This window comes from Athene cunicularia, assembly GCF_003259725.1.
Source record: "Athene cunicularia isolate RWA chromosome 27 unlocalized genomic scaffold, athCun1 chr27_part1, whole genome shotgun sequence".
NCBI classification, from domain to species: Eukaryota; Metazoa; Chordata; class Aves; order Strigiformes; family Strigidae; genus Athene; species Athene cunicularia.
This window is the reverse complement of record NW_020799138.1, coordinates 2,236,335-2,257,300: the sequence shown is the minus strand read 5'-3', so window position 1 is coordinate 2,257,300 and position 20,966 is coordinate 2,236,335. Positions and strand designations below refer to the sequence as shown.

Here is a 20,966-nt window from a genome sequence, read left to right as displayed (position 1 = left end):
TTTTTTTTTTTTTTTTAAACCCTAGCCATCTACCTCGGAAGCCAATCAAACTGCTTTTTAATCTCGATCGGTTAATGAAAAAAAATTAGCATCTGTCTACGGTAACTGATTCCCAGCCACTCTTAAGCCCGGCATTGGCTTGTTCCGCTTTTCACGTTGGTGTTGGTGCTGCTCTTTATTTCCTCCGCGCTTGCGTCTGGCCGCTCTGTCCCTTCTGGTGCTGCTGCTTCACCTGGGCCAGGATGTCTCGGATCTTGCGCTGAGCCATCTGCGGATGAGAAGAGCAAGAGAGGAGAGCTGGGGGGGGGACGACAGACCCTGGGGTGAGGGAAACAGCTTTGCACGTTGTGTGAAAGATGCTGGAGAGAACTGGCTCCTGGAAATCCCTTCCTGCTCTCGTTTGAGTGGCGTTTCCTCCAGAAGTTGGGTTCGGGAGGTCACACTCTGCCATGCCTCTTCCTGCTTCCCCCCCACCGTTACCCAGGGCAAAAAGGCACGGCTCACCGTCACCCACTTCTGCAACCACCACCAGCCAGGCGTGGAAAAAAAACCCCAAACTTTCACAGGAGGAGACGCACGGTGGGCACAACCCCGTACAAGCCATGAGAGAATCCACTAGTGTTTAGCGCAGGAGCCGCCGGGGCCGTACCTGGCTGGCGTAGAAGTGCCCGATGATCTTGACAATGACCTGCTCGTTCTCGTCGGGGGTCTGGTCCCGCGGCACCACCACCTCGGCTGCCGTCAGGTTCTGCAGCTCGTTGACCTGCGGGGAAGAGGCCGAGATCACCCCGCGGGAGGGACGAGCCCCTCGGGAAAGCCCAGCCAGTCCCCCGGGAAATCTGTCCCTGGGGGGTCCCCAGGCACCGCCACGAAGCAGCCACCCCCCCAGGGAGGGGGAGCGTGTCCCCCCCAGGTGCTCCCACCCCCATCCAACGCCGCTTTTCCTTACGGTTTTGCCCCCTTTGCCGATGACCCTGCCCGCGGCCGAGGCGGGGACGCGGATGTGTGTCTCCAGCTTCACTTCTTCCTTCGGTCCAAAGAAGTTTTCCTCCTTCAGCTTCCCGTAAATCCTGCCTTGTGCCTGCCGAGGGGACGGAGCACGGAGTCAGACGCCACCCGAGATGCCTTTCCCCGCTGTGTCCCCACCCGTGGCAGCCAGCTCGGGGCGGGGGGGGGATGTTCTCCCCCCCCGCCAGCATCCCAGGCAATCCCAGTTCCTCAGGATTTCAAACCAGCTCAGCCCCTGGGAGAGCTGCTGCCGGCTTAACCCAGCCACAAACTGAAGGGCTCAAAATTGGGCTCAACCGCCGCGCTCCTCCCTCCCCGGCTCCACGGGGTGGCAGAGGGGGACTCCCCAAATCCCCCCGCGGCGAGGGCAGCGCAGGGGGAACCTTGAACTGAGCTTCCGGGGGGCCCGTGATGACGACCATGCGCACTTTGGAGTCCGGCGTCTCCGGAGGAGCGATCTGGAGCGGGGAGAGAGATGGTGGTGGCTGTAGCGGGGGGAGCGCCGTAGGACTGGGCCCCCAGCCTGAGCACCTGGGCTTTTGCTGCAGCCAGAAAGGGCCCCCCCTCCAGGCTCAGGGAGGTGCTGGAAGAGTACGGGGGGGGTGTCATCGCCGGGACAACTCTACCTTGATAGAGGCACTTGCGAACCGGGAGAGCTGCTTGATGTGCTGCCCCTTCTTGCCGATGATGGCGCCGACCGCCTGCGCGGGGATGAAGACGTGCACCGTCTCCTGCTCCGGAGGCTGCGGGTACAGTGTCACCGTTCAGGGCGTCACCACGCGGATCAAGGCTCCATGTCCCCTCTCAACTGATGCCCACACCTCTCCCAAGGGTGCAGGGCTGAGCCACCACCAGACCCTCTGCAGGGTCTGAACAGCTTTCTCCGCTGAGTTTCCAAGACCAGATCTTGCCCCCACGCTGGACCCGACCTGCCTGCTGGCAGCGGGGGATGCTGGAGGCACCACCCCGACCATCACCAGGGTCTTCTCCAGGCAGGGGAGATCCCCAAGCTGGAAGCAGGAGGAGTTTGAGCTGCCTGGTGTTCACCTACCATGAAGGAGCTGTATGGCGCAGCCCCGGAGACGCTGCTGGGCGGAGGAGGTACCGCGTTGGAGGAGGCAGGGAAGAGGCCAACGGCAGCCAGGTTAAGGCCAGGGATGAGGTGAGATTGTAACTAAGGGCAAGAGGAAAGAAATGCTCATTGTTTTTATCAGGGCGTCACAGAATCCCGGAATCATCCGGGTTGGAAAAGCCCCTGCAGCTCCTCCAGCCCAACCATGACCCTCACCCTGACCCTTCCCAACTCCCCCAGATCCCTCAGCGCTGGCTCAGCCCGACTCTTCAACCCCTCCAGGGATCCCGGGGACTCCCCCCTGCCCTGGGCAGCCCATTCCAACGCCCAACAGCCCCTTCTGCACAGAAATCCTTCCTCAGAGCCAGCCTGACCCTGCCCTGGGCAGCTTGAGGCCATTCCCTCGGGGCCTGGCGCTGGGGCCTTGGCTCCAGAGACTCATCCCCCCTCTCTGCCCCCTCCTGGCAGGGAGTTGCAGAGGGCCAGGAGGTCTCCCCTCAGCCTCCTCTGCTCCAGACTGAACAACCCTCCTAGAGAGCTCCCATCAGCCGAGATGCAGGGCAGGACCAGATTCCACTCACACTCATGGCGGCCACGTCGTTCTCGTAGGCTTCCCGCACTTTCTTCATGATCTCCTGCTCCGCTTTGCAGCAGTTCTCGATGGAGCCCTTCACCGTGATGGTCCTTTCGGGGTTGTAGAGAGTCAGGTCCTGCAAGCTGAGGGGACAGCCAGGGTCAGCACCGAGACCCTGCCCTGCCCAGTGCTACGCCAGGTTCTCCAGTCCTTCTGATGGGTGCTCTTGGGGTGCCAGGGACGCTGGGTGCTACTGCCACCGTATGCTGGGACTGTCTGGTCCCAGTCAGAGCAGGTATCATGGTTTGCACTGGGAAGTCCACTCTGCCTTCCCTAAAAACAGGGCTTAAGTGTAAAACCCCCGTCCCAGCCGTCAAGCCAGCCAGTTCTGAGCTCTGCAGCCCTGAAGGGACAGGGCGGGAACACCAAAGGGATGGGGAGAGGAATACAGAAAACATAAAGCCAAGATTTTTCAATCTGGGGAGTAAAGCACCCATGCCACAGGCTGGCTTCCCAGCTGACAGAGAAGCATCTCTGCCCACTCTCATCACATCACCCGTTTCCTCCTCATCCTCCCCATCTGCCCTGGGCTGAAGGTCTGCCCTGGTTTCCCCAAAGGCAGCGAGGAGCCTTACGACGAGATGGTGATTTTTGTCTCCGTGTCCTGCTCCACTTTCTTCAAGTTTCGCCCTTCTTTGCCGATCAGGCGCCCCACAAAGTTGTTATGGGCCAAGATTTTCAGAGGCACTTCGTCAGCTCTTGAGAGAGGAAAAGAGGTGGGGGGGTGGGAAAAACCAACATGAAGGATTACTGCAGCCAGAAGAGGAGGGATTTGGTACAGAGGGATGGGGGAAGCTCAAGTCCCCTTGCTTAGAGCCCCTGGGACCCCCAAACCGAAGCTCCTGCACACACAGGAGCATCACCTGGCTCCAGGTGTTGGGGTGGTACCAGAACCCAGCCGAGAGCCACGCCTGGGTTAAACGCGCGCAGAAAGGCAGGGGGGACCCTTACGTCTTGGTGTCCTTCGCCTCCTTCTGCATGATCTCCAAAATCATCTTGCAGGCGGCGGAGCAGCCCTCGGGGGTGGAGTGGATGCTGATGGCTTTTTCTGCAGCTCCCGCGTTTTCTTTCCGGTGCACGTCGATCCTGCAAGCACGGGATGGGTGTTGGGGTGGTGGGGGGGCGGGGAGGAGGAGCTCTGCAGCTTCCCAGCAGCGTCAGCGCCGGCTGCTCCACTCCCCACAAACCACCTGGAGCTCACACTCAGCTGTAAGGTTATATGCACCCAGGGAAGGCAAGGGGAGTTAATTCTGGGCTTGATACTCGATGTGGACGCAGCGGCTAGAAGCTCAAATCACAGAAATCCAAATAAGGCGTCAGCATCTATTTATTTTAAGCAACAGGAGTGATTAAGTGGTGGAACAAGCACGTGCCTGGGGGATGGGATGGGCTGTCCATCACTCCACGTCTCAGATAAAGCCTTCCTTGGGGGACAAGAGCTGTAGCCAACACAAACTGGGGGGCCAAATGCAAGAGCAGGCAGGTGAAGCTCAACAAGCTCATGTTAAATGAGACCAGCTGAAGCACCGACCTTCCCCGTGCACCTGCCCAGGTCCCATCCCAGCCAGGACAGCCCCAGCAAAGGGAGACATGGGGGGGAATTGCAGCCAAGAAAGCCTGGCTGGGGCAGGGCATGGGAAGGTGGCTCTTGGACACACTGCCCCGCACGGCAGGAGAGCCAGAGGGGCCTCAAATAGCCTGTTCTCCGGAAAAAAAAAAAAAAAAAAAAAAAAAAAAAAAAAAAAAAAAATCCAGCCTGGTAGATCACTGCAGACCCCCGGGCAAGGTGCAAACCGGCTCGTGGGAGAACGGACTCACTTGGACTGCGTCTGTTTGGTGATGTTCCTGATGGTGGCCCCTTCCTTGCCAATGATGGCACCCACGTACTGGGTGGGCACCAGGAGGCGGAGTGGGATATCCACCGGCTGCTGCTTGACCGGTGCCCCCGCGGTGACGGGGGAGCCCTGCCTGGGGGCGCCGCGCGCCCCGAAGCCGCCCCGCCGCCCGTTCTCCGGCCCTGGCAGGGACTGCTCGTCGGGGATGTAGGAGACCTTCAGCGCGTGGTTCTCCAGCTGGTGCCCGTTCAGCTTCATGATGGCTCTGGAAGGGGAGAAGGGGTCAGGGTGCGGGGTCCCTCCCGTCACGCTCCCTCGCCAAGTGGCAGCACATCAGAATTAGCTCAACCCAAAACGGGCCAAGCCCTCCCTGGCGTAACGCCCAGAGAGGAAGCACCGGGACCAAGGAAAGGAGATGTCAGTGATGCCACAGGGACCTGGCAGGACTTTCCAACCAGCCTGGATGAGCCGAAGTATTTTAAGGGGAAACTTTCCGAGCAACCAGAGCAAGGACAGGTTTGTGCAGGGAGCGATTCCCAAGTCTCCTCCACCTTATGATTTTTTGTCTGATCGCTCAAATCCCTCTCCCAGCAGGACTTCGGGGACTGCAAGAGCTGAAAGCTGTCGATAGATGGGGCTGGCAGCAAGAGCAAAGCGACGGCTTTGGCCACTGCGCTCTGCAGCTCCTTCAAACCTCCCCGGCTTCCTACGGAGACAACCCAAACTGCAGCTCTCCAGAAAGTGGTCAGTGACTCAACTCTTGAAAAAAAAAAAAAAAAAAAAAAAAAAAAAAAAAAAAAAAAAAAAACACAAAAAACCCCAACCAACCAAACCCCTAAAACTGGCTGAACAGAGAGTTTCCCTGCTCGCAGCCCCATCGCTGCAGGACACGAAGGGACTAAGAGGGAGACGCTGGATGAAGCACACGCGTCCCCGGAGGAGGAAAAAGCAGAGAAGGCTTGCAGATCTGACAGCAAAACTAAACTGCACAAAATTCTTTTGCTGGGGGCTTCCCGGTGAAAGAAACTCAAAATATTTCCCCTCACGGGGTGTAAAGTGCAGGGCTGGTGTGGATGGACGAGGGATAGGAGGGCAAACCGGGAGCCTTCCTCTTGCTGGGCTCCACAGCCAGACCCTGCCCCGTGTTACTACGGAAAGTAAAACCAAACAGCGGTTCCACGCACGCAACCACAGCAAATTTGGGTTTGACAGCTGAAGCATTATCGGCCGGAAGGCCGTTTGGAAGCCGGCGCTTTGGCAGAGTGACCACAGGCGACGTCCCCGGGGACGGTGGCGCGGCCGCTGTGGCCACATTTGAGACGTGGCCGCCTCGGTGACAGAAACATTCCTGGATTAAAAACCTATCCATCAACCCCTGAGCTCCTCCAGGCTGCCCTCCGAGGACAGCGCTGATCCCCTCCCTTTCCAGAGTCCCTCATCGGGGCAAAAGGAAAGCAAAATAAAGCGAGGTGAACGCCCCATTAATTTTCCATTTGCATTTAGTGCAAAGTCTGACTTTCCCCAGCTGGGTGGGGGAAAGGAGCTGCAAGTGTCCCAGTGACACAGCCACCAGCCAGGGGGGACACTTGCTGCCCAACACCTCCCAGCTCCTACGATAGTTGGTCTCGTTATTACTTTTCTGGAGACGCAACTCCTGAAATCATGTAGGTACAAGAAAAATCTCTGCTTCTCCTCGAGCGCTTTTTTGCTCAAGGAAATTACGTTACGTTCTGGTTTTACTCCCCGAACTGCACAGCAAAGCCCAAAAACTTGGACGCCCACCTGAAGGCGAAGGAAAAAAGAAATCAGAACTTGGGGAGCACGTCCTCAAAGATTTGTTGCATTTTAGCCAAAACTTAGGAATTCTGGGGTAAGCTGACTCCCAGCGTTGGAAATACTGTTTTCTGTAAGCGGGAAAAGGGGATGGAGCCGCAGCAGGGAGGGCAGCCCGAGCTCCTGGGGGACCACGGGGCACTTACTGCCTGGTCTGCTCCCGGTTGGCGTAGGTGACGTTGACAACGGCCGTCTCGCTGTCCGTGTTCACTGCAAGCAAGAGAGGCAGAAATTAGGAAAGCAGCGTGAATTCCTCACACCAAGGCCCCCTGAAAAGCTGAAAGACCCTCTCAGACAAATCCCCGCTTGGATGAGTTCCCTTCAGAGCTCCTCAGGGATTTGCAAACGTTTTACTCCTGCGAGGAAGAAGAGTGTCCGAGGGCTCAGGCCATGCTGGGCTTCACCCTGGGCAGCACAGACCCTCCTGCTTTATTTAAAGGATGCCAATATGTCACTGCGCTCTGCAGCAAAGCCACCAAAGCCATCTCCACCCTGCCATCCCTCGCCGGAGCCTGGGGACAGCCCCGGGAGCTCCTCCGAGCCCTCTTTTCCATTTCTAGGAGGGTTATGGTAACTCTACTCTCATTAAACATCCCGAGGGCAATATTAAACCTCCTGTCTCAACTGATTGCCATTAGAGGCCGAGATAAAATCTGCTGAGTGGAGACAGATAGTCCCTGGCCCGCCTCGGGAGAGCATCCAGCACCTTTCCCCCAAGTAGCTGCTGGGGGGGACCCACAGGTGAGGTGGGAACGACGCCAACCCGGCACCCGATGCAGGGACGCCCATGTGTGCTGCCCAAAGTCACCACACTGGACTCGTCTTTTAGCAATAGAGAAAAAAAAAAAAAAATAATAATCATAATAAAAAAGCCCCAGCAATCAGGCTGAGACCTCTTGACATCTTTAGCCGCAGCTTCTGCTGACAAAGGAAAACCGTGTGCCTGTCCTTACCCTCCTCCCCCCCAAAAATAGTTGGGGCAGAAAATATCTTAAATAACAGCAAGTTGGCATCTTATTTTTCAGTTCTACCTTGCTCGCAGTTTTCTACGGTGCCATACTGGGCCAGCAAACCATCCAGAACCTGGGAAAGGAAGGAAAAAAAAACCTGCTTTACACTGGGAACGTCAGGACAGACCAGGGAAATACAATCAATCAATAAAGACAGCTTTCTAGTCATTAAGATTTCACAAGCAATTAGATGAAGGAAGCTCCTGCCTGCCCCAGGATGCTGGACCAAGAAGCCTCGGAGCCAGCTTGGGGAGGTTGGGGGGGGGGCAAAAAAAAAAAAAAATTCAGAGAAAAGTCCCAGCAGTCGGTGGGAAGAAAGGATCCATTTTGTTCCTTATACAATAGATAAATCATACGACCCTGTTATTAATGGGGATTCTTGTTGGTGTAGCTTACATTGCTTCTACCACTTCCATTTACTCCTGTAATGGAAGAGGAATAAGCTACGCGGATGCAAAGGTCTCGTATAATTAGACCCAATTAACAACAAAGGAAAGGATAAATCAATTTTAATCCCAAGTACGGAAACCTGGCGGGGGGGAATTAGTCCTTAAATCACTTCTCCACTTGCTCCTCTTACCTCCCATCGCAGCTGGGGCGGGATGTTTCGGATTTGAATTTTCCGGCTCCTGAAATAAATAAAAAGTGATTTAAAAAAAGCAGATTCGGTGTCCGAAACGTGGTTATCTTGCGTTGAACTGTTGCACGTTGATGTATCTAATCAAGCTTTGCGTTTCCATATGCTACTGGGGTTTCTGATGGTTTCTGGCTAATTACACCCAGCCCGGTCGGCGTTGGATTTACACTGGAAACTTCAGCGAGAACAAGATGTAAAAAATCCCCCCCGACCCTTTGGCACTGGCTGGAGCCCTAACGCGGGCATGGCTGGAAAGGCAGAGATTTTTTTCCAGATTAAATAAAAGGATTAGAAAGCAGAAAGGGAGCTGTGTGCTCATGTAACCTGCCCTCCTGCGCCGGAGGCACGAAGAGACGACCCTTGGGATGTCCCCAACCGCTGGCGGGACCCGCTGGAGCATCACTGCCGCGTCCCAAAACCCGCCTGGATTTTAACCGGGGAGATCAAGGCATGGGCATCCTGGCTCCACCACCCGAGATGGTTTGACCGCTTCTCTGCTCACGTTTTTTTGGCTTTTCCTAACCTCACTTTTCCCAAAATAGAAACTCTTTTTTTTTTTTTTCATTCCGATGCCAAATTTGCCCCAGGGGTGCTGTCCCCCCACCCCTCGCCCTGCAGCTGCTGCGGACAGCTGAGAGCAGCCATGGGCTCGTCCGGTGGCTCAGGCACCGGCGTGTAGCCACGGCGCCACGGCTGTCAGCACCCCAACGTGTCGCCGGACCCCCCAAGAACCCCCACCTAAAGGCAATAACCCCTTTGGGTACCCAAAGCTTTGAAAGATGCAGCTTTGCGTGTGCAGCCCAGATGCGAACAGTGCCAACCCCCCCACGGATGGCTGGTCCCCCTCCTCTTGGCTTCTGTTTTCCAGGAATAACCAAAACCTCTGAATTTTAAGATGCCTAAAGAAAAGCGAGATAAATGCCATGACCATGGCAGGCAGCTCAGCACTGGCAGCACTATATCAGGTAAATACTCTCACACCTGGGCTTCAAATTCAAACTATTTATGAACGCATGAAATAATCCAGAAAAAAGAGAGAAAATGAGGTTCCAGATCCTTATCTTCTAATTACACAACTTCAGAAGGTGGCTCAGCTCATTTGTCAATGAGAAGAAATCGTCTCAGCATGAAATGGCCCAAAGCCATGGGTATGATTTAGCCACACAGGTAAGGATTCCTCCTCAGCCCCTTCATCCCGTGAGGTAAAAGCAGCTGCCTCGAGCATACCCTCTGATCCGTGCTGCCGACGCAAACCCACACACATCAAAATCCCTGAAAGGGCTGGCTGAGTCAGTTGTTTCAAACAAAACCAGAACTGATGTTTCCCAAAGTCACCAAAGATTTCCCAAAGATCCAGACCGGAGGGACGGAACCGCCAGATCTGGGGTGTCTCTCCCTTCTAAAAGACAAAATCAAGCACAAAGAATACGAGTTTCAGCATTCCTGCCAGCTCAGCCACCAGGAATGCTCCGAAACACCAAATGTTGTCACTGATACAGATGCAAACCGGGTGGATGGGGAAAAATAAAACCCACCCAAACCCTTAAAATCGTAGCGTGTCGCGGGGGGCTGCAGGAAGCGAAGTCGGGGGGAGGCCACGCTCTGAAACCAGATCTCTCGTTTACACGCTAATCCGCATCCCAAAGCGAATGGGAGAGAGATTAAGAAATTCAGAATGCGAAGAATGTCACAGCCCAGGGAGGGTCAAAAGGATTTGAAGTGACAGAGGAAACCCCATAGGTCTCCCACCACCCACCCCTGCCACGGAAACTTGTCCGGATAGCTACAAGCATCTGCACGGGCAGAGCATGTGTTCTGCACATACGTGACCAGCATCAAATGTGCTATGGAGAGAAAAGAGCCATTTATGTCCTCACACCGTAATTCTACTGGTGGCATCTAATTTTCTGCCCCTAAAAAAAAAAAAAAAATAAAATTGGATCTCCTTTTCTGAGCTCGCTGGAGCGTCTGCCCAGGCAAAGCATCACCTGCATCCACACCGGGAAAGGTGAGGGGCTCCTCTGCGCCTCACTGGGGCCACTGTGCTTTTATTAATATGTTAATTAACCGGTAATTCCTCCCATCGCGACCAGGCCACTTGGATTATTTGCTGCTCCTAACAGCCTCCATCGCTGATGGATATTAAATCCCCGCGAGGCCGCGCTCGGAGCGAGCGACGGATCTTTTATCCGCCCAGCCAGGTGAGCTGCACAGAACGCAGCAGGACCCCACAGAATCCCGGCATCCCGAATACTTGACTCCCGGCCCATCTCCCTGGGTGCCCATCCTGCCCCGAGGAGGGTGGAATCGGGGCCGCATCCATCCCCCTTCGGTGAGGTCTGGCTCCGCGGCGAGGGGAAACCTCCCCCTCCGACGAGCAGCCCCTGCTCGAATCCGGCTCCATCCCAGCGCTCGGCACCGGCTGTGGTTAGAATTACAGAGGAAGTCATGAATAAATAAACCCCACTATTTGCTTTGCTCAAAGCAGGTCCTGCTGTATTGAAATCCTCATCGCAAAACGCCACTTCTTCGCGCCACCGAATGCCACAGCCCGGTTCTGCCCGCTCCCACCTCCACGCCGAGCGGAGCTTTACTCCAAATAAATAACTCCGTGAGACGGCGATTCCCCGGCTTTTTATTCACGATGTGCCAAAGGCAGGAGCTCCTCCCTCCCGCGCCGCTGAAGGGCTCTCACAACCTCCGCTCGCCCGACCTCGGCTGCCAGCCAGGACCGGCACTCGTGCTCCTCGGGCGGGCAGGAGCCACGGACCAGCCCCAACATTTCCAGCCTGCGGGAGAAGGCAACACCTCTCAGGGATGCTGCTCAGCTCATGGCAAAGGCAGGAGCCTCCCAGATCCTTGGGGTGAGCCGGAGCGGACTGATCGCTCGACCTGGTAAAAAAAAAATAAATGTCTATTTGTAAAGCGGGATGGTTTCTGCCCACGTGTTGTTAGGGGTTTTTTTTTATTTAAAGAGAAAAAAAATTAAAAAATTTTTTAAAAATGGGGGTGGAGAGAGGAGGGCGAACAGCTGCAGGGCTGTAAGGGGAGAGGAATCGTGAGTCCCAAGGATGGATCCTGGCGTCGCCCTCCTCCTGCTCCGTCGGTGCTATTTGTGGTAACGGGATTTTAGCATCTCGCTGCATCCCTCCTTCAGCCCTCAAAAACCTGCCAACGTGCCCAGCAGCCCCGTGCAGATCTGCTGGCTCTCCTGCAGAACCAGGAGGCAAAGCAAGACCTTTGAAATCTCTTGACCCTCTCAGTAAACCCTCCCCAGCCGTGGGTTGGGCTCACTGGGGAAAAAAAAAAAAAAAAAGACACCCACTGGGGTAAAAAAACCACCCATCCTGATGCAACTGGACTGTAACGAGGGGCTGCAATGGGACCCACACCACAGATGAGCATCTTGAGTCAGCCCCTTACTACCCCGAGCAGTGGAAGCACCAAGATCTGCTCCACTAAAGGCTTTCCTCAGGTTTTCTTTCAACTCTTTAAAGAGCTCAACACACCAACAGGTTAAACTTCACTGTGGGGAAAAGCAAAGAGACAGAGTGCCACGGAGGATGCTGCAGTATCCAGGTACCATCCTGCCCTCTCGTGCTGTGCCCATCGTGTGGGTCAAACCCAAAGTGCACCAGAAGGAACCTCTTCTCCAGAGGGGGAGAAAGGGAGCTGAAATGGGACAAAGCAGCAGCAAAGGAAAGCCTTGTTCATTCAGAAAATCCTCACTGCTGGTCTCTGACGGCCCCGGAGCCAGCTGGAAACCATTGTGTGTCCCTCACACACCCAGGGCCCTCCCAGCGCTCGGTGTCACGTCGGCAACCGCATCCTGGGAGCTGGGCACCCTCAGGTGTCCACGGCACGTCGGCAGCACGAACGGATTGGTACCGTCAGCAACCTTGGCAGAAAACCCTGATCACCCAGGGAGGCAGAATCACCATTAAGAAATCCAAATTGGGTTGAGCTGGGGGGGGGGCGTGTTGGTTTTTAATTTTTAAATCCAACGGGGAAATATCCAAACGCAGATTCAGCCGCCAGGCATCCGCCTCCGCTCACCCCTGGACGCATCCCCAGAGATCGCCTTTGAGAGGGTGGCCAGAGCCTCCCGCTTAATTAAGAATCTGCTGGTAATTCCCTGGAGTGGACTGGCACGGTGGCGGCGGTGGCAGGGACCCAAGAAAGGGGCACTAGCTAGTTAGGAGCAGGCAGCCTGGCCGGGGGCCAGCGGGAGGCTGGGACTGGACGCTGCGAGCCGGAGACGACGGCAAAGCAGCACCGGCGCAGCCCGGCCTCACTCGAGGGTTTTGCACGAGCCCCACGTGGCGTTTTCAAGGTGATACTTTGGGGAAGCAGAGCCAGTCCTCACCGCATCACCAGCACGAGCGCACCCCTGCCTCCCCGGCGAGACTTGCTGTCGCCTCCTCCCAATAAAGTTTTGGCCACGGGTCCCAGCTGAGACAAGAGCTGCTCTCCCCCAGCACGGAAAGCTGGAGAGACGTTCGGAGAGGAGCATCGCTGCACCCACAGCCGCTGAGCAGGCCGACAGCAGAGCTTGGGATAAAAAAAAAATAAATCTGCATCTCCCCATTGCGCCCCACAGATGCGCCTCCTTCCCCTGCCCCGCGGCACACGGAGCCTCACGGCGCAGGCAGGCGCTCGCTGACAGCCTGGGGTTATTTTGCCACCAGGATTTCATTGAATTATCTAGGTCGGAAAAGAACTCGAAGATCATTTAGTCCAAGCATTGACCTCACACTGACCGTTCTCAAAAATGTGACCCCGAGCATCACCAGCTCTGGCAGGACGGAGGCAACGGGAGGGATCGATGTGGCGGGCGCAGAGGGTGCAGGATGCTCAGGTCGCTCCAACTACTGTCTTCGAGCATTTAGCCCCAAACAACGTTCCCTGAGACTGCAGGTAACGGACACTCACAACCACCTGCATTACCAGAGCACGATGCTCTCTACAAGGTTCATCTTTAGGGAGTAACAAAAAAAAAAAAACCCAACCCTGCACAGGAGTTACCACCCCGAGCGAAACAGCCCCACGGCGCAGCCATCTCCGTGGATTTCCATCCTCTTCCCCACCTAGTCCAGGTTTTGTCCTGACAACTTGATTTCTCTTTAGCCCCAAAGCAAGGGGCTGATTTAGTGAACGTCTGCTAGAGCAAAGGCCAAGCCCAAGCACGGTGGCAGGAGCTGCTGGTCCTCTGCACCCCCGTCACCCCGCACTGGGGTATCAGCAAGAGCTCTGCGAACACCCGGAGCTGCACACATACCAGACACACTTTCTGTGGGATGCTGGCTACAGCATCTCCCTTACACCCAACACCTCCCGGACCTTCTCTGTCCCCCCACCACGTATTTCTCAAAGCAGAGGTGACTAAAGGCACCGAGACGCTGAGGGACCAAGCACTGATGGCAGCGTACAGCCAAGCTCCGGGCTCTCCCTGACTGCAAGCACCGACCCCATCCTGGCCATCATCTCCTACTGAAACCATTTATGCAGCTCCTCAGGACAGGAGGAGGATGACCAAAGCCAGAGACATGGGGGGGACCTACTAGAAGTGAACAACATTAATGATGGCTTTTCAATCAAATGCAAATGTTATGCAAATTGGGGGGCTGAAAACACAGTGCATCCCTGATTCAATTAACAGCATTTCATTTATCTAGTTAGGCTTTGATTCAGGAAAGCACTTAATCCTGTGCTTAATGTGTTGTTGTTGTTGTTTTTTAATGTTTTAAACATTTTTAAATAGGAAAATGTGGTTGCTAAGACACAAACGTTGCCAGGGGGACTCACGAGAAAAGTTGTAGCAGAAATTACTTGCTTTTCCCTTATAAATTGATAGGCTTTCCATTTGCTGGCATCTCGGTGAAGCAGGAATATTATCCCTAAACCCAAAAAAAAAAAAAAAAAAAAGAGGTGGTACCTGCTGGAAGCCCAAGCAGATCCCTACACCTCCAAGCACGACCCTTCACCACTGGGCTGCTCAAACGGGACCTGCCTCCACTTCACCTGGGATCTGCCACCTTTTGCGTTGCCCTCCAAGCCAGCACGGGTCTCAGCTTCTCCACACACCAGCTGGTTGGTGTCCTACTAAACCCACCGACGTGCGGACTTCCCAGCAGGACCAGGCACGCGAGGTCCTTGCTGGAAGCACTCACACACTGGAAAGGCAAGGAAAAAAAATAAATCCCACACACCAAATTCACCGGGCGATGCTCGAGCAAGGCCAGCAATCCTAATTCCCTCCTCAAATGCAGCATTACTAAGGTTTGAATCACACTTAAGCAAAGACAGATATTTGAATTTTTGCCTGAATCCAGACCTCCTGACCCAGCTTCTTACAGAAGGGCAGCAGGTCCAGGTTGAACTTTCAGAGTCTTCGTGGTTTGGAAGAAAAACCTCAATGTGGGAATGGGGAACAACCATGGAAAAGTCTTCCCCTTAAGTTTCCAAAGAGCCGAAAACCAGAGCTCTGAGATTTGGAGGCACTGCATTTGTTTTGAGCGTTAATGCTGTAATGTCTGACATCAAAAATATTCAATTGGAGCATATACATTAAAAAAAACACAGATCTGGGCTAGCATTTCCTAAAGGTTTGGGGGTGAGCCCTGAATTAAGGGCGTTTTTTAGAGAATTGAATTTTTCTGCCGGAGTTAAGGTCATCACTGCCCTCTCCTGGCCACGCCACTTCCCATCCCTGGGCCCCCCCACTGCAGCACTGCCCAGGCCCCCTGTACCCCTCTTGTGCCTCTTGCCCAAAGCCTGGCTTCACCGCTGAAGCTGCTGATCGAGGTAGATTTGGGCTACGACCTGGGCTGTGATATGGGGCAGGTCACACAGCCCCACAGAGAAAGAAAAAAAAAAAAAAGTGGTAGAACCCAATGAAAAAGCCCCCAAATGTGCTACAGTTGAGCAGGATCCAGCAGGAATGGAACGGGAGAAGAAAAGAGCAACCCTTTCCTCGTCCTGAAAAGGGACCCAGCTTGCAGCCTGCTCAGGAAACACCGGATTTAAACAATGACTTCTCTCCATCTCCTATAAAGAAAAAGCAAAGGTCTCCCACAGAACCACCCCCCTGCCTCCAAAGCACCTCCTCAACTTAACGTCATCAGGGCAACAAACTCTTAAACTCCAAGAGCCTTCCTTCTAAAGGCATCTGGTGTTATTTTGAGCTGTCACCCTCCTTCCTTCCAACCCCTTGCCCTCACATCCTAAATCTTCACAAAGAAACATCTTCCTTGGAATCACAGAGCAGTGAAAAGCCTCCGTGGCCGGCGGCTGCTGTTCACGGGAGGACTTGGCCAAGGCAGGAGAGGAGAGTCCCAGCGGCGTGTGCAACGGCAAAGCCAGAGCTGCAGGGTGGCTGACAGGAAAGAGATTTGGGGGTGGAATAAAAGGAAGAGGAGGCTGAGACAGAAATATGCAAATATATATATAATGACAAGATTAAGGCAGCAGTAGAAGAAAGAAAAGCGGAGAGAAAAAAAAAAAACGGGCTCACCCCTTGAAGAGAAACGATCCAAGAGGGCCCCTCCTGAGGAGATCAGGCCAAGCCAACAAAGACATTTGGCTTCTTGCAGTTGGGGGGACACAGAAGCAAAGAGGCCACGGGATTTCGGAGACATCATCCACGCAAGAGCCTCATACAGACCCGCTCGCCTCGGCCCGGAGTTATCGCTGGCAAGCAAGCACGGCGTGATTAATCCTTTCCATCAATCATCTCAGCAACCAGAATTTGATCTTGGGCTAATAAATCTGTCTAATTGGTTTCTCCCCATTAGCTCTTTTTTCGGAACCGCTTTGTACACAGAGAATCACCACCTAATAATTGATGAGATTTTTTTTTTCAGGAAGCTGCCAAGAATGAGTTGTCCACGAGCATTCCTTTGAAAGCCTTGGAGAACTCGCCTCCTGGTTTTAGAAGAGCTGCTGCATCTGGGGTGCAGAGGGAAGGGACTGATCGATGCCCAGAGCCAGAAAAATTGCTTTATCTTATATTCTCTCCTCTATTAAACTGCTGTGCTACCTTTCCACTCCTTATTTTCCCCACGTAGATAGTGCCGGCATGAAGCACACACCACATCCACCCAGCCAAGCGCCGACCTCTGCGAGAAGCCAATACCTCGGTGCTTCAAAAGATGCAAAAAATCTCCAAAAAAAAAAAAAAAGGCTCAAAATCCCTTATCCTCAGCTCGTCCTGAGGAAGACTCTAGTCATCCCGCAGACCTCTGCAGTTAGTCCTCGCCCAAAGTCAATACATCAAGTATCTGCGGACAGGACAAGTGTAACAGTAAGTAATAGAGAGGAAAGATGGATGAGTTTTATACAATGCATCCATTTTGCATTATCTTTCCATTCTAATTTGCTGGCGGGTTGCCATGTATTGAAAGGCTCTTTCTGATGATCTGAACATGCCCCAAAGCCAAGCCCAGCTAAATTCGGTGGGTTCAACCCAACCCCAAGCCTCAGTAGGACACGCTGCCTCTGACAAGTGGGTGGCGGATAACACACCAGTTCCCTCCCAGCTACGGGGCAGCCCAGTCCCACTGGCAACCCAGCAGCCAGCAAGACGCGTTGCGGGATTTTTCCATCCCTTAAGAAAAACCTAAAACTTCAATTCTCAAACTGACTGCAACCAGCTGACCCCTGCGCTGGCACTGCCTGGACTATGAACACAGCAACAACGTGGTGTTTAAAGGTAAATTTTCTTGCAGACCATTACACGCGGAAGGGTGGCAGAAGAGGGGCTTGTTCCTCGCCCCGTCTTTTACCTGTGGTCCTCAAACCACTTCTGAGATCATCACTTCAGAGCACAGAACGAGAAGCTCTGAGGTAGGTGGGTAAGGGAGCACGCAGTGTCATCTCTGCCTCCTCAGGGGGTTGAAGGGAGCACTGCCAAGCCTGCAGGGCCGTTAGCTCCCCTCCATCCCCCATGCCGACAGAAAAAAACGAATAAAATCACACACGAGACGAAGCATATTCCACATTCTGCCCCTTTCAGAGGCACCTCCCTTCACCCACCGAGGCTGACTTCGAATCGAAAAGGTCCCAAGTGGGGATTCTCGCTCAGCCACCTGCCCGAGGGAGCTACGACAGCCCCACCACGTCTCCTGCCATCCTCCCCCAAGCCCAACAACGCACCAAATCAAAGCTCGGATGGTGGGAAACCCACGGCACGGCCCCGCCGACCTCCCGCCCTCCGTCGCTGCCCCCATTAGGGTGCTGGGAATGGGGTTCCAGCAGGCAGTTGGGTGCCACCCGGGAACCTCTCACCCACTTCTCCTTGCCACGAGAGGGCACCTCTGCCCTCCTCCAGCACCCCGCTCGCATTTCTAACTGGTTTCCAGTGGCTCTGCCGGTGCTACAGGGTCAGGGATGCTCTGAGATGGGTTCAGGCTTTGCAAAACAGCCAAGAGAAGCTTCACGCAGGTCCCACGCAGTCGGCATCAGCGGGAACCCCAAACCCCGCCAGCACATGCTCTCAGGTGCGTCTTAGACCGCTCTAGTTTCTTAAGAATCAACCATCATTACCAGGGTGATTGACAGGTGGCACTCAGCTATGTTTCATATAATTTTTGCCTACAGCCAGTGGCCAGGAACCTCTTTTTAGTCTCTATTTTCATTCTCCCTGGACATTCTCTTACTGGAGATCTTACAAAAGCCCGCGGGCACAGAGCACCTCAAGCGGGGGAAAGGAGGAGGGATTCGTTAAAACCGAGGGGAGCTGCAAGGATTCGGGGCCCCAAGAACTTCAGATGCACAAGCACATGCCAGTGGCAGCACGAGAAAGGAAGAGGAAACAAAACGGCTTGTGACTTCTGAGGGTTTTTCTGATCGAGGTCTGTGTCGGGAGGAGGAGGCAGCTGAAGAGGCAGCGCAAGGGACCGGTGGCTTTGAGGGCTGCTCTGTGAGATGTTACGGTGCTGGAGAGGGGCACAGCGACACAGAAACCCGCACGCCTGGCAGGTACAGATTGGTCAGATAAGCCCGGATCAAAAATCGATATAAGAGAGTCTCCATGCTGACCTCTGTGCCTGTGGCACCGAGTCTGCTTTAAGCCAGATCAGGTTGAACCAGTGCAGCGATTGCACACAGACAAGCCCTCCGAGATCAAAGCAGACTCACAGAGGGAGAATTCAGGAGTTACAACATGGATTATACTATCTGCTGAATTTAATTCAAGGGTGGAGACCCTTTTGCCAAAACTCAAGTTAAAACCCGTGATGCCGTAACTCAGACCTGCCAGTCCTCCCAGTTTTGGGTGGGGAGGTGGCAGGGAGGGGTTTCAGAGCTGGGAGCAGCACCCTTGTCCTCCTCGTGTCAGGCATAAATCCCAGCCCAGATTACAGGTAGGAGCTCCCAAAGCCCTTCCCAGCCCTGGCACCAGCACTGGCAGGTCCAGGCGACACGTGGATCTGTGGCAGGTTTGGTGTCGCAGCCGGGGCTGCGCCTGAGCCCCAGCTGGGTTACAACTGTATTTTCCACCGACAACTGCGAGTGAAATCAAAATGCTTCCGTTCTTCCGTCTCAGGGAAAGACAAAAAACTAACCGAGATTAAAAAGTGAGGCTTTTTCTTCTTCTTCGTTTCCAGGACAAATCTGCACTAGAAGAACCAAGTTCTTCACCAAATCTGGTTGAAGCTTTTCTCTTACATTTCCTCTTGAGAAAGGAGATAAGGGCAAAGCAAAACGCTTCTAAGAAAACACGACCTAGCATTTTCATCGGAAAATGAGAAATCAAGGTTTCGCACACACAGCTCACAGAAATCACCCTCTGGGGGCCCGGTGGCACCCCCAGAACCTGCGCGGACGCAGTCGTGCTCCTCCTCAGGTATCGACTCGGGCTCAGGAGAGGGTTAACCCCCCCCCAACTGCTTCCTTCGTCCCACCAGAGCTGGACCAGCAGCAGAGGAGATGCAAAGTTTCCGGACTAGGGAAGACATCCTACATTTGCTAGTTTGGGGTTGGGTTTGTTTAGGAAGGGGGTCATGAATAAGAGGATAAAAGGTTGAGGCTCAGGTAGGACAGGGCAGGAGGTCGAAAACAGCAAAGATGGGGCTTTTCTACTCCACTGCTGTTCACCTCGTCACAAAGTCAACAGCAGTGCCAAAGCAAAGCCATTTAAAGCCCACCACCGCTTTGGCACCGGCAACACGAAAAGCCAACCCGACAAACACACACCGAATAAATTCAAGGCAAATCCAGCACGAAGCTGTGTGAGTACCTGATCTGGATTTTTTCCGAAGTGAATTCTCTTCAGACACGTCCGTGCCCTCTGTCCTGTCTGCCTTCCGTAAACATTCACATCGCCAATTTTCGCTGGCACAAACAGCGGCAGAAAGTAGCTTTCAAAGTCGCATGCACAAGTATTTGGGGAAACTAAATATAAAATTTGTGCTGGGCAAAATATTCACGCCAGGCATGCAGGGGTGTGCAGCCAGTAAGGAACGGTATCACAGGGTGGAAAAAAGCTCGCAAGGGGGGAAGCTCTTGATTCTTGAGTTTTTAAAAAAGTCACAAACGTTCTCTTCCCCCAATACAGATCACACATAGAAGTCACAGCCGCTTTGCATCTCCGCCACGAGCGAGAAGAGGCTACGGATGTCAGAGAAATTTGTTGCGTTATTAGTTCAGCTGTAACTGAACGCTAAACAATGACTATATAAAGTTCATATAAAGTTGTATATTTAGGCTCAAATTCAGCACATGCCTCAATTTTACCATCCAAGCAGCCCCATTAACTTCAAAAGGATGGCTTCCCTGTTTAAAAGCACGTCCTTAAGAGCCTCGTGAATCCGAGCCTAAAAGCACAACATTTATACGAGGTTCTTGGCTTCTCGTGAAATTACACCCCAACAAACAACTCCGTAAAAGCCTACAGGCAGCCACAAGCTCTTCTTCCTTAGAGAGATCACCATTTTCTTTTTGTCTTTGCTCATTTGATCGATTTGTTTGGAAATATTTTTTTACGCCGGAGCCTTGAGCCACAAGAGATCACAAAAGCACATGTGAGTGTCCTTGCGGCAAAGAAAAACATCTACACCGACACATACACGTGTGTGTGTGTGTGTGTGTGTATATACACCCCTGACTGCTCGCTCGGGTGATCGAGTCTGCTTGGACGTGACCAGTAATAACGAAGGAATAATGGGGATAAGATTGATAGTCCTGGTTATCCGGCAGAGCTGTCGAGGATGCAGCATTTCCCACCACCTCGCAGGTGATTTCTTGTGATACCCTGATACAGATATCGAACAACCGCACGCAGTTCTCTGCGCGCAACAACAAAGCCTGAACGCGCAGCTTTGAATCGCACGGGAGTTTAAGCAAAGCCAGCGCTTTGGTGATAAACGCTGGAGAAAATAAACGTAGAGCTAGGAGGGAGAAGGGAGCATCGCAGGCATCGCCCCGTCCCCACCTCCCCGTGCAGCCGCTCTGTGCCCGTTACTCTGCACCTCACCCACAGCTCCCGACCCCTTGTCCACGCTCGCTCCCCAAACTCTCAATTAGTTTGACAAACCTTTCGCCACGAGCGCTGAACACAACAGCTCTCAACGCTGTCAAGAGGTAGAGAGTCGGGGGACAAGTAACTCCCCTGGACCTGCCAGCCTGCACCCCACAGCATCAGCCCCTCCTTGGGGGCAGCAGCCGCCTCTGTGGCATCGTGGGGGCGAAGGGGCAGGACCTGGAGGGGGGCAAGTAACTGCTGAAACCTCCCGGGTGTGAGCTGGCGGATCCAAATCTCAAGAAATAAGAAGGAATCCCGACAGTCAAGATTTTTCAAAAGTGCTCAGCACATCAGGCGCTAATCGCTTCTGAAAACGGAGCTTTTATTTAGACGCTTAAATGCGAGTTGGAAAAATCTGGCTCCAATTGTGGGTGAAAATCTGGCCCCGAGAGCCCTTTTTTTTTTTTTTTTTTTTTT

At 53.7% G+C, this 20,966-nt stretch overlaps 1 protein-coding gene across 1 annotated transcript in view; it reads right to left on the bottom strand.

The window, feature by feature from the left end:
• Positions 1–12: 12 nt before the first annotated feature.
• The window catches only part of IGF2BP1 (insulin like growth factor 2 mRNA binding protein 1), a 34,252-nt gene continuing 13,298 nt past the window's right edge, over positions 13–20,966 (bottom strand). The window contains exons 3-15 of the mRNA XM_026864608.1: positions 7,973–8,021; positions 7,414–7,465; positions 6,529–6,592; positions 4,533–4,814; positions 3,666–3,800; positions 3,290–3,412; positions 2,662–2,797; positions 2,060–2,182; positions 1,635–1,751; positions 1,392–1,466; positions 950–1,081; positions 650–763; positions 13–268 (exon numbers count right to left, since the gene is read on the bottom strand). Of these exons, the coding sequence (XP_026720409.1) occupies positions 176–268; positions 650–763; positions 950–1,081; positions 1,392–1,466; positions 1,635–1,751; positions 2,060–2,182; positions 2,662–2,797; positions 3,290–3,412; positions 3,666–3,800; positions 4,533–4,814; positions 6,529–6,592; positions 7,414–7,465; positions 7,973–8,021 (1,495 nt within the window). The 3' untranslated portion in view covers positions 13–175. The remainder of the gene's footprint in view (positions 269–649; positions 764–949; positions 1,082–1,391; positions 1,467–1,634; positions 1,752–2,059; positions 2,183–2,661; positions 2,798–3,289; positions 3,413–3,665; positions 3,801–4,532; positions 4,815–6,528; positions 6,593–7,413; positions 7,466–7,972; positions 8,022–20,966) is intronic.